At 42.5% G+C, this 13,600-nt stretch overlaps 1 protein-coding gene across 1 annotated transcript in view; it reads right to left on the minus strand.

Moving 5' to 3' along the window:
• Window positions 1-13,600, minus strand: part of RYR2 (ryanodine receptor 2) — a 798,221-nt gene that overhangs the window by 55,222 nt on the left and 729,399 nt on the right. The window contains exons 88-91 of the mRNA XM_061161401.1: window positions 9,638-9,742; window positions 6,695-6,776; window positions 2,202-3,499; window positions 1,323-1,390 (exon numbers count right to left, since the gene is read on the minus strand). Coding sequence (XP_061017384.1) covers window positions 1,323-1,390; window positions 2,202-3,499; window positions 6,695-6,776; window positions 9,638-9,742 — 1,553 coding nt within the window. The remainder of the gene's footprint in view (window positions 1-1,322; window positions 1,391-2,201; window positions 3,500-6,694; window positions 6,777-9,637; window positions 9,743-13,600) is intronic.

Raw genomic sequence — 13,600 nt, forward strand, 5'->3', positions numbered from 1 at the left:
AGTTACCAGAGAAGCCCTTATTAAAACGAGGTGATGGGTTTAAGGTTGTATGTTATAACCTTCTCTCTTTTGTCTGTGTTTGAAAGAAATATACAATATATAGACACAAAGATACTTGAAGTCTGTAAAATTTTCAAACAGCCAAAAAAAGTCATCATTATTATTCTCTTTTCAGTTAAATATTTTGGCTGTGACTTTTCAACATACCTTGTTTTTAAATTCTGATTTTAATGTTCAGTCCTCAACAACGACTAGCTATTAGGGCTTAAATGCTTCTAAATTTTCTCAAGTATCCTAGAAATTAAAAAATTTGATTTTCCCTGCAAAAGTATTAAATTACTCAAAAGGTAACTCTAGTGATGTCAAGCGTGCATGTGAAAAAGTTGAATAAAACTGTTTTTCCATGAAAGTATAATAAGAATTATTTCTGAATTATTCACTTTAATATTATTTTAATTTTATAGGTATAACTAAATTAACACAATTCTAAACAAACATTTGTCTAATCTAGGGGGAAAAACAGACAATGAAAACAGGCCAGAGAAAATAACAGAACAGAGGAGAAAAATAAAGTGCTATGTGAGAATAGTGGCACTTATATGCAGTTAAAAATTTGATTTCCCCAATTTTTAAAAATAAGCATATAAAACTGTGCAAACTTGGGGAATGATGTAGGTCTCCATTGTTAACAGGAAGCCAATTTTATGAGAAAATTACACATTTTCATTGTTCCATATCCAGCTCTTTATGTCTTAGTAATGCATTTATAACTGTGCTCTCCATAGCACCAAGACTATTGGTGAAAATGAAGCTTCCTGGGCCCCACACCAGCCCTGCTGACTCAGAACCAGTGTGGGGGCCCAGGAAACTGTGTCTTTAACAGACTCTCCAGGTGGTTTTTAAGTAGGTGGCCCTGGGACAGTGTGTTGAGGTCCACCAGTCCCCAAGAGTCTATGCAATGGAATTCAGAATGCCTGTCCCTGCCCTTCTTTACAAGGACAGAATAGATGCTCAATTTAAAAAACAAGAACTACAACAGTCATCTTGCAGGGAACATCACATCACATGGAATCATACAGTCGTTTCTGCTGAGAAACACACAAACAAAATCCTCACGGAACCAGAAAGAGATAGGAGTGCCCCCCCCCGCCCCCGCCCCACCCAGGTAGGTGTTTACACTGATCCCCGCCCACAGGCTGAGGGCTTCCACTGAGATGACAGGTGTCATCTTGCAACCTGAGATTCTCCCCACTGCATCCCCGAAGGGAGAGGATGAGTGAAAGACACTGAGCCAAAGGAAAGGACACAGAAATGACACGTACTCAGCTTTCTCAGGTTCGGATTTACTTTCTTCTTTTTCTTCCTTTTCTTCTTCTTTTGCCTTCTGTTCCTTGGATGAGTCCATGGGAAAAGAGAAGCGGGATAGCACGTCACCTTTGAATGAGTTCAGGAAGCTCTGTGACCCTGCGTCAAATTGTAACCTATAAATGATACCCTCCTGCCTCAATCGAGGGGATAAACCCGCCACGTGTGCCCTTCCTTCTGCTGCTTCATGCCCTTCCCCCTTCCCCACACTCACCTGCCAGGCCAGAAGGGAGCACCAACTTTCTAAACTCCTTCCCACTTATTTCACAACCACCTTCTTTCCCTCATTCACCTACTCAAATCTTACTCATCCTCCAAACCAACTTAGGTCCCACTTCTTCAGTCTCACCCAGCTACTCCAAGCCATACTGAGCTTTCCATTTTCTCATGTAATCTCCACAGTCTGCGGCCCATGCTACTTACCACTTAATGATTTTCTAATTTTTTTTCATGAGTGGTTTATCTTTTTAATAAACTCCTTAAGGCAACTTGAAAGCAGTGATTACATCTTACATTTCTTTTAAATCTGTATGATACCCAGGGGTACCAGACACATGGCCAATCCTCATAAAATATTTGTGGAAGGAATGATTATTGATCAACCGCTTAATGTTGTGAGGGTGAGTACCAGAGTTTGTACCTTCATAGTTTAATGAAATCATTTGTAAAGGACCTTCAAAAGGCTGGCTGGCTCTGCCTACTAAAAAGCCATTACTCTTTGGCAAGTGATGTCATCTATTGAACACCACTCTGGCACAAGCAAGACAGCTGATGTCAAGTTCACTTATCATGCCCACCTGAAGTCCAGAGAGCTGCTGTGACTGGAGGTAAGTTACCTGGAACTTTTCTTGCACCTCTGGGATGGGGACGGGGTTGCTCATGAGGTCACTCAGGCCAGCATTGGGATTGTGAGGAATCAGTTTGTACTGCCCTCCTTCTCGCTTCAGGTCCAAGCCAAAGATATCGGAAAGCAGGTCACTCTCCTCTGTCAGTTCCTTTAAATCCGTCAGATCTTCAGAGGGCAGGGCCCCTTCCAGGGTTTTCCTCTCCCCCTCCTCCCCGTCTCCTCGAACCTCATCCTGTGTGGGGTCTGGCATGTTGGCCAGGAGCTCTGCCACTTTAATCTTCTTCGCACCTTCGACCAGGCTTCCTCCCAGCAGGAGGCTGCCGATGATGCGAGAGAAGCCTCTGAAAACGCTGGCTACAAAGTGCAGGAGGCTCATCAAAATACCCCAGTAGGATGTAAAGAAGGCTGTGATCATGTCCTTCACTGTCATCTTCTTCACCTTCTTCATCTGCTTCTTCAAGCTTTTCAGGCTGAGCATCCGCATAAGGATCAAGATATTGTACCTGAGGGCAAACAGGGCGGACTTGACCGTCACGATGGAAAAGAAACCCATCCTTGGACCCTGCTCCTCCGGCTTCTCCTTCTCACTCTCCTCTTTATTCACTGACCTCTCGTTCAGATCTGACTCTGATATCTGAGCCGCCAGCTGCATCTCAAAGATGGTGTCCTCACAGAAGTTCACGAAGAGCTCCATCTTCTCCTTTTCCCCCCCTTCATTGACCACGTCAAATATAAATTGCCTTTTGGACTCCTTGACCTGGGGCTTCTCCCACTGGGTTCGGCTGGACTCACTGATTTCAAAATACACCCTCTCTATGCGCTTGGCACTGCCCATGATCTCGATGCGGCCCAGGAAGGGCTGGAAGTAATTGAGCACACTCTCGGCCAGTTCCAGAAAAGTCTGCAGCCGGGTATCATTGGGCATGTGCTCGGAGAGGTTTGTCAGAAGCACTGCCACGTTGAAGCCAATGTCCTTGGCAGGCTCGTGGAACCGTTTGACAAATTCTTCATAGTCCAGGGTTTCATTTTCATCCGTCTCTGCACAGGACAGGAGAAACTCAGTCTCGGACTGGGTGTAGTGTTTATGGCTCTCCATGGCTTTGTGAAAGTCCCTCTTGGAAATAACTCCCTTACCATCAGGGTCATACTCTTTGAAAGTATCAGAAGACGTCAAGTCCTTGAGTTTTAAGAACATGTCAAAAAACTTGAGAATCATCTCCACGTTGTTGGAAGATTCCACGAGCATATCAACCATCTGTTTGCCAATGGTGCCATTAACAACATTGCCTGGGGATAAAGAATTGCATTGGCTCAAAACGAACATTCCCAATAAAACCAGTATCAATGGCAGATAGAAGCCAATGTACGTTGAGTGTGTGTGATCAGTCATTGCACCCTGGTCCAATTGTGTAAGTTGCTGCTAACTTGTGCAGGTAAATAATAAACATCTTAAAATGACTCTTAAAAAGTGTCTAGAGAGAAAATAACAATGTAAATCTTATATGACATCTGAATCAAAGATAGCTCTTTTCTCTTCCAATGTGTGAAGGAAAAGATGGATAATTACTTGTAAAAACTCTAATTTTAGAAAGTGATTACATGAACACATGCAAAAGCATATTTACAAGGTAATCAGACCAATGCATGTAAAACAGTATGTGATGAAAGGCTGACATTTTTTCCCTCCAGTTGATCCCAGAAGCAACATGCTTTAGGATTTTTTAAAAAATTTTAAAAAGGCAGATATTTATATTATCCTAAAACCTGAAACAGATCCAGTCTCATACTAATAATAAAAATAAGTGTTTGCATAGCCCTTTGGGAATGAAAAAATCACTTCTCACAGACATTACCTGATTTCATGTTCATACCTGAAAATACTTGTGAGGCAGGTACTTTTTATTATTAATTATGATTTTACTATTGAGGAAACTGTGTTTAGCAAGGTTAAATTAAAGTGCATGCTGTAACATGATTATTGAGAGCTAGGGCCAGGACTTCAAACGGAACCACTGAGAGCAAATTAGATGCTCTTTCTGATGTAAAACATAAAAGACCTCCTTACATTTCCTCATGGTTCAGAATGTTTATAGCTAAAAAATGGCATATTATGAATAAGCCTGACAAAATGAGATATTACCCTATATTATAGAGTCATCATTCCTTGAACAGAATGTGATATGTAACACAAAGATAGGCATCAGAAGAAAGATACATAGGATGGGTTTGTGGGGTTCATCTGTGAGGCAGAAAACACCAGAGTTAAGAGCATGGGCCCAAGGGCATTCCTGGTGGTCCAGTGGTTAAGATTCTGCCTGCTAATGCAGGGAACACGGGTTTGATCCCTGGTCTAGGAAGATTCCACATGCCTTGGGGCAACTAAGCCCGTAGGCCACAACTATTGAAGTGGTACACCTAGAGCCCACACTCGGCAATGAGAGAAGCCACCACAATGAGGAGCCTAAGCACTTCAACTCAAGAGTAGCCCCCATTTCACCCCAATTAGAGAAAGCTCACTCGCAGCAATGAAGACCTACCACAGCCAAAAAAACAAAAAAAGGCATTGGCTCGGGAGCCACGCTGTTGGGGTTTGAATCCAGATCCCACTATCTGCTGGCACAGCAACCTGGGCAGATTTCTGAGCCTCTCTGCACTATTTGCAAAAGAGTGGTAACGATACTAACCAATTCACAAACCTGGTATTCAGATGAAAAAGTACTTAAACGAGGTTAATTTTAACTCATTATTCCTTCAGTTATTATGGCTGTGTTGCTGCTATTTAGACTAAAACTTGAATTGAGGTCCTGGGAAAAGGATCTTGTGCTTGGAGGATATAGAGTGACTGCCAACTAAGGGTTTCAAGCAAACACTGCATCTTTAAAGTCCTAGAGCAAGATGTGTCTACTACCTTAATTAGTTAATGCAGGGTAGACTAAGTGAGAGAAATTAGGAAGGACAGTGAAAGAGGAGAGAGAAAAAGTTGGCTTAAAGCTCAACATTCAGAAAACAAAGATTATGGCATCCGGTCCCATCACTTCACTTCATGGCAGATAGATAGGGAAAGAGTGGAAACAGTGGCTGACTTTATATTTCTGGGCTCCAAAATCACTGCAGATGGTGACTGCAGCCATGAAATTAAAAGATGCTTACTCCTTGGAAGGAAAGTTATGACCAACCTAGACAGCATATTAAAAAGTAGAGACATTACTTTGCCAACAAGGGTCCATCTAGTCAAGGCTATGGTTTTTCCAGGAGTGATGTATGGATGAGAGAGTTGGACTATAAAGAAAGCTGAGCGCCGGAGAACTGATGCTTTTGAACTGTGATGTTGGAGAAGACTCTTGAGAGTCCCTTGGATTGCAAAGAGATCCAACCAGTCCATCCTAAAGGAGATCAGTCCTGGGTGTTCATTGGAAGGACTGACGCTGAAACTCCAATACTTTGGCCACCTCATGCGAAGAGCTGACTCATTGGAAAAGACCCTGATTCTGGGAAAGATTGAGGGCAGGAGGAGAAGGGGATGACAGAGGATGAGATGGTTGGATGGCATCACTGACTCGATGAACATGGGTTTGGGTGCAGTACCGGAGTTGGTGATGGACAGGGAGGCCGGGCGTGCTGAGGTTCATAGGGTCGCAAAGAGTCAGACATGACTGAGCGACTGAACTGAACTAAGAAAAAAAGGATAGGGAACATAATAGTAAACATTCTGTAGTGGCTCTGGTCGCATTCACATGATTTCACAGAATGCGCACATAAGCTGTCCTGAGCTCCGTTTCATAGAGGAGGGAAGTGAGAAACAGAGACATTACTCACGTCGGGGTCATGCTGCCTGTGTCAGAAAGTGAGACGTGGGTGCTGGTGGCAGATCTCAGAACCCCATCCCTTACCCGCTATATTTACTGCCTGAGATAGAAAGAAAACACAGTAGCAAAGGAAAATAAGGTGGAAAGAGAGAGAATGAAAACCCAAGAAAGAGGCTTGTAGAAGGGAGAACTTAGGCTGCCACCAGGCTTGGCGGGTGGGGTGCTCTCTACTGCCTTCTCCACCTGCAGAAATTTATGACCCACAGGAGCCTTAAGGCAGTCAGCTCAAAGCAGCAATCTACGCATTTGGAGTGTCCCCAAACATCTGTAATCCCTACTGCTTACAAACAAACAAAACGACTAACAAACAAAACCCTCTTTAAGGCACTCTCTGAAGAGCACACCCTTTAAGGTATCACTATGAAGTGGAAAATACCATTATAAAATGGAGTACCACTGGTTTCACTCCATAGCTTTGTGACCTGAGATTGGCAGGATTTCTTAAAAAAAAAAAAACTAACTTGAGAAAAGAGTAGTCAAGCGAGCAATAAGTCTGAGGTATCTGTCCCATTTCGGCACTGATATTTTATTCTTTGCAGCAGGCTGACTCCCAGAGCAAGCATATATGGACTCCTTCAAAGAATAAAGGGGATTTGAAGATATAAATCAAAACTACCTTCCAACATGGACAGCAACATGACCACCATGTCCTTCTGAAGATCCATCAATTCTTTTAGTAGCTCAATTTGACTGGAGTCCTGAAAGTATTAACATAGTGCATTTGAGATAACATGAGAAAATTACGCAGCAAGAATGTCATACTTATTCTCACAAAAAAGAATACTTTTCTACCAATAGCAGACTTTACAGCATTATACAGCTAAAAAGAAGCCAAATAAAAGTCTGAAGCTTTTTAAAAATACACACTTCAGAATAAAAGAGTATTTACTATTGATTCCAATTTCAGTATTTTTTAAAGTATCCGTAAGGACAGTGAATAAATCTAACAAGAGTACGGAAGACCTAAAGCAATGGTGAGGACCCTTGGGTCAGGCAGGCAAGACTCAGGTACTTTTGAACACTGGGCATCCTTCTTCTCCTTGAAAACACTAGACTTGTCTTTTCTTCTTTCTAACTTACTACACTGAGATGCTATACACATTGTAAAAATTAACTTATTCTGGAAAACACAGGCATAACAGTGATATGAGATAAACTTATCCTACATAAATCTAACCAAAAAATGTACACAACTATGTTATTTACCAGCTTTATTAAGCTCTTGGATATTTCTCTGTTTAAAATTTTCTGGGTTTTTTGTCTTTGATTTTTCACCATGAAAAAAACTTTTATATAGATATGTTGTGTACAAACATCACTAAGCTTAGATTCAGTGCCTGAAAACATGGAATACTGATACCTACATTATAACCCCATGCAGCATCAGAGTTCTTTCTTATTTTAAAACTATATTTTTTTTCCAAAAAAATACATATATATACATATACATATATATATATATATACACACATACATACACACACACACACACACACACACCCAAAAGGTATTGTTTTATTCACATGAATTTTTCTACACAGGAAGTCAAATTTCAACATTGTATGAAGGATGAGATTTATTTCTTTCTAAATAGTTACTACCTCAACTAGGTCTACAAACTATGAACAACTGCTAGGTAGCACTGCTAGATGTTAATAAAATGATGGAAATACATCCAAATAAGAACTCTCTTGTGATAAATTTGGTTCATGTTGATTTTCTTTACTTACTAAAATGTCACTAGCAATTAGATGAAAACAATCATGACATTTCCTTATTTGGTAGAAGTTACCAATAACTAGATACTGACAAAGATTGTCTCCTTGACCAAACTAGCCAACTCCTCTGGGCCCTCTTCCCAAGGAGGCTTTAATCTTGGTTTATAAAGCCTTGAACAACTAGGAAATGGGATTAGCAGATGCAAACTATAGGATGGATAAACAAGATTCTACTGTGTAGCACAGGGAACTATATTCAATATCCTGTGATAAACCATAATGAAAAAGAATATTAAAAAAAAGAATGTCCATATGTATATAACGGAGTCGTTTTACTGTACAGCAGAGATTGACACAACACTGAAGATCAATTATTTGTTGTTGTTCAATTGCTACATTGCGTCCAGCTCTTTGTGACCCCATGGACTGTAGCATGCCAGATTCCCCCTATCCTTCACTATCTCCAGGAGTGTGTTCAAATTCAAGTCCATGGAGTCAATGATGCTATCTAACCATCTCATCAGTAAATCAACTACACTTCAGTTTTAAAAAAAAAAAATGGCTAGAACAAAATGCAACCATGGTTTCTAAAAGCTCAAAGCTACTTTACTAGGAAGACCCCAGGCCCTCTTAGGGTGCTTGCCTGAGAAAACTCAAGGCTGTCAAAAAAATTTACTATTTGTTCCAGCCAACACCTGAGGATGCTAGAACCCGTCTCCCCGGCTCTGTAGGAGGTAGAATACTAACGTCAATACTTGCCAGCTAGCAGGCACAGGTGGCCCATCATGTTTACACTGACCAACCTTTTATAATTTTTCTCTCTCCTGAGCCCTGATCATCCCCTCCTCCTCCCATTATCTCTGTACAAGTCCAAGCTGAGTTCAGCTCACACTAGATTTTTCTCCCTACAGTGACAGTTATCACTGATTACATCTGTTCTTGCCACTTTAACCTGCGCCTGGCTCTATCTGAAAATATTTTCCAGCTTGGAGGGCAGGATGGAGGTGTGAGTTTCCTCACTTTGCTAGAGGCAAGGAAACTCAAGGAAGAGACGGACACGTGAATGAAATTGCAGGGGCTGGACTGGTGGTCCTTTGACTTTTAATCTTGCATTCTCTCCTCTCTTGACACCTGACAGATATCCACACTCAACAGATATGTCAGATCTCAGGACATTCCAGTAAAATTCCCGGCATCAAAAGGACATATTTACTCAAGATTTATATTTAGAGTTTTTCTATTCATATGTCTCTGACTCCACATGCAATACAGGGGTGAGCAAATAGCAATGCTGACGTTTCCAAGATGTGCTCCCAGACTAACATTAAGCATGGTGAAAAATCTGTTTCTTCTTCATTTGCCTATCTGTACTGCTATTTTTTTTCTTTGACTTTCATGAAGTTAAATACCCGGTTAATTGGTAAATGTCATCTTTTGAGAGCAGCTGCTTGTTTATGACCCTATAAGAAAACTGTCTCTCCTTAACAAGGGATTTGGAGCAGATTACGAATCCTCTTCCAATTACATGTGTGGATGAGGAAAATTCCAGTGAGTAATCATTGAGATGTGGGTCTATGAAGGATTGTAAAATGTACAGTGTTTGACGACTATACTGCTTTATTTCTCCATTATAGTCAATTCCTTTATCTTTCATTCTCAAATTTGAATAATGGCTCCCACCTATTTGCATAAAATTCTTTTATTTAAAAAAAATGTCATGTAAAAGATGTATAAAGAAGTCATCTAAGAAAGATAATATTCTGACACGGGAAAGTGTTTAACTGGCCAATGATCACAGTGTACAGTGTCTCACGTAGGCTGACAGAAGACAGTGACTTTACCTGAGACAGCTTCATCTGCATGTGGGCAAATACATGAAGAAAGCCCACCACAGCATCCCAGAGCCTGCTGTGAGCCAAACTCTGCTGGTTGCCAGTGCAAGGACCCTGGGCCAGAAACAGACAAAGAACAGTCATTCCTGATAAATTAACTGCCAAAATAAACTTTACAATAATAGATTTTACTTTAGCAACAAGTGACTGGAAGAGAGGACTGCATTGAAGATACTGACAAGATGTCAAAATGGAAGCATCACTTAAGGACCTAGAGCTGAGGAGAAGAGACATAACTGAGCAGGACCCTATGAGGCCCTCCCAAAACAGACCTCCACTCACGTCCTCGGCCTTCCTTTTGTCTGTAGGAAAACTTTAGTCAAAGAATAAATTTAACCAAGGAAGGGGGAAAATGCAGAAAGAAAGGAAAACAGGCAAGACAAAATAGTAATACTTCAGCCATTAAACAAAGTCGAGGACCTTTAGTTCCTTCTCAAGGACAACAGATAATATTCTAAGCCATGTCCTCTGAGCTGTTTGGCAGAGACTGAAACCCCTACCAGGTGGGTGAAGTTAACTGTATACTGCCCACCAACATGTAGACCAGACAGGTTGATGATGTTGACTCCCAATGACCTCACCACCAGCCAATCAGAAGAATGTCCATGAGCTGATCACACACCCCACAAGCCCCCTTTCTCAACCTGTCCATGAGTTGATCACACACCCCACAAGCCCCCTTTCTCAACCTGTCCATGAGTTGATCACACATCCCTCAAGCCCCTCTCTCAAACTGTCCATGAGCTGATCACACACCCCACAAGCCTCCTCTCTCAACCTGTCCATGAGCTGATCACACACCCCACAAGCCCCCTTTCTCAACCTATCCATGAGTTGATCACACATCCCTCAAGCCCCTCTCTCAAACTGTCCATGAGCTGATCACACACCCCACAAGCCCTCTCTCTCTACCTGTCCACAAGCTGATCACACACCCCACAAGCCCCCTTTCTCAACCTGTCCATGAGTTGATCACACATCCCTCAAGCCCCTCTTTCAAACTGTCCATGAGCTGATCACACACCCCACAAGCCCCCTTTCTCAACCTGTCCATGAGATGATCACACACCCCACATGCCCCCTCTCTCAACCTGTCCACAAGCTGATCACACCCCCCACAGATCCCCTCTCTCAACCTGTCCATGAGCTGATCCCACACCCCACAGGTCCCCTCTCTCAACCTGTCCACAAGCTGGTCACACACCCCGCAAGCCCCCCTCTCAACCTGCCCACAAGCTGGTCACACACCCCGCAAGCCCCCCTCTCAACCTGCCCATGAGCTGATCACATACCCCACAAGACCCCTCCCTCATCCTGTCTTTCTAAACCTTTACCAGAAAGTCTTCAGGGACTCCAGGCCTTTAAAGTTCTAGCTGTCCTGGACTCCTTATTTGGTGCCTGCAATAAATACTGCACTCTCCTTCACCAGATGTCAGCAGATTGGCTTTACTGCACACACAAACAACCAGACCCTGATTTGGTTCAGTAACAAAGACAGTAAGTGCCAAGTATCTTCATATTCCAAAGTAAGGTGCTAGATTCAGTACCTGCGAAAGGAAACCAATTAGATCTTTCTAGCCTTAACACATAAAGGCGTTGAAGTTGAAAAGGGACAGACTTTGCAAAGTGCTCTCCAACCTCCGCCCCTGCAGCAGTGGGGGAGGATAGGGCTACCCTTGCCTTCCTTTACACCGAGAGAGAGAGGAGGCCTCAAGAGAGCCATCAGGAGTGCTTGACTTCTGTCTTCTGAGGCTGGGCAGCAATATGATTTTGTAATCACATAGGTTAGGGAGTCCCCAAAGAAAGAGAACCAGGAATATCTTTTTTGACGTAAGAGAAGCCATTTCGGCCTGAGTCATTTTTGTGATCTCAGCCTGGTCACAATGCTTGCCCTTGGCTAGATCTCAGTAATCAATGATCCTAAGGAAACAAAGGAACACAGGAATAGAGAAAGAGTAGTCAAATAATAGTGCAGTGAAAACCAAGTTTTAGTTCCTCCTCAAAAGAGGTACATAATCTGATACAGTCCTTGAGTTTTGCAGGAGCTAAGGCGCTCACCCAGGTGGGGACAGAATGATGACATCCCTCCTAATTTCAGTCAACTAAAGCTTGGACCCTGTCAACCTCTGTCTGAATGCTTCACTGCTGAAGCCTCTTCATGAATATGCATGTAACCTTAGCTTAAAACTTTCCCAATTTTGCTGTTTGGAGAGACACTGCTTTGGGAAAGAACCCTAGTGTTCTCCTTACTTGCTGCAAGTAATAGTAAATCCTTCCTTCCCCCAGTCTTTGGTTGTATCTATTGGCTCAACATCCATCCAGGGAAGAACCTAGTTTTTGGGTAACAGCCTGGTATTAGAAAGTGTAAAAGAGGGAAAGTAAGAAAAAATTGATTTCTTAAGTGGGAGCTACTTTGAAATATTGCCAAGGAAACTGTCTGAAAGGGTAATGTGATTTTTGGAGGTGGATGGGGGCCACCAGATGCACAGAGATGGTGGAATAATTTGAAACTGGAAGGGAAAAGACACGTTTCCAGGCACTCTGAGCAGTAGGAGAGCCAAGCCCTGTCCTAAGAGGAAGAATACAATACGCCACCCAGGGGCCAGGCCGCAGTGCAGTCCTGAATTCCATGTGCCTGGAGGAAAACCTCCCTCCCCACACTCTTCCTCTTCGGGGTTCCTACCCTAAGGAGGCCTGAGGCTGGCTTGTGGGGGAAGGAGGAAGAACAGACGCCCTGTGGAGAGAAGGTAGAGAAGCCCAGACCCTACTTCTTGCTCTCTATCCTCAGCCCACAAGGCCGTTCCGGCATGAAATCAGGCACGAGGGGAAGTTTTTTGTTTCTTTGAGGGGGAGTTTTAAAATGGGTAAGAGTTAAGTGATGGTGTCACCATACAATGACTGAAGTGAGACAATTCTTGTGAAAAAGTGACTGAAGGAATTTTATTTATCTGAGAGTGACTGATGTATAAGATCCATTCAAAGAGGGGTAAAGAAATGGGCTACAGAGCAAGTTTGAAGAGACGGTGGGGAGAAGGAATGACTTAATGTAGAGGTTAACACATTCAGTGTACCTGGCCAAACTGATTTTACAGAGTACATCAATCCTGTCTGGCTTCTGGGTCAAAGCAACAGATTTTCAGGACTTCACTGTGGTCCATTGTTGGCAATGTGCCCAGTGTGCTTGCAGTAGAGAAGAAACCAATTCTGACTTCCTGTTGAAACTGTTTCTTTGACTTGCTTTTTGTTGCTTTTGCTATTACAATCATGCATAACGAGCTGCCTAAAAGGACCCTGACCCTCTGCCTGACTGTAAAGTAAAATGCCTTTGTTCAACTCAAAAGGAGGTAGTGTGACACTGCCTACCTGTGAATGGAAGAGATTAACACATCCCTTTCAAAGGCTGAACCTTCTTGGAGATGTTTTCCAAGACTGAAGACCCTTTCTACTTGACTTCCTCACTGCCTCTCCCTCTCTATTCTGCCTTTTGACTTTAGTTCCTCATTGCTTCTTTCTCTCTCTCTGATTCCATGAAAGGACTTGTCATCCAGACCACAATAAGATGGATACTTTGAGAAATCAGTCTGACATCTTCTCAGTCAGCTGGCTTTCCTGAAGGAGGAAACAGACCAGGCTCCATCTGGAAAGCAGGACTCCATCTTGGGCCGGACTGCGGACTTTGAGTGATATGCCCAGTATCGATGGAAATGATATACCAATGGAAAACCAGACCCCCTCATTTATTCAGTGCCTATAACATGAAATCCTTGCTACTATTATATACAGAATGGATCAACAACAAGGTCCTACTATATATAGCACAGGGCACCATATTCAATATATTGTGATAAATCATGATGGAAAATAATATGAAAGAGTGTGTATACATAAATAGATGTGTACGTATATACACAT

This window comes from Dama dama, chromosome 15, assembly GCF_033118175.1.
Source record: "Dama dama isolate Ldn47 chromosome 15, ASM3311817v1, whole genome shotgun sequence".
In the NCBI taxonomy this organism is placed as follows: Eukaryota; Metazoa; Chordata; class Mammalia; order Artiodactyla; family Cervidae; genus Dama; species Dama dama.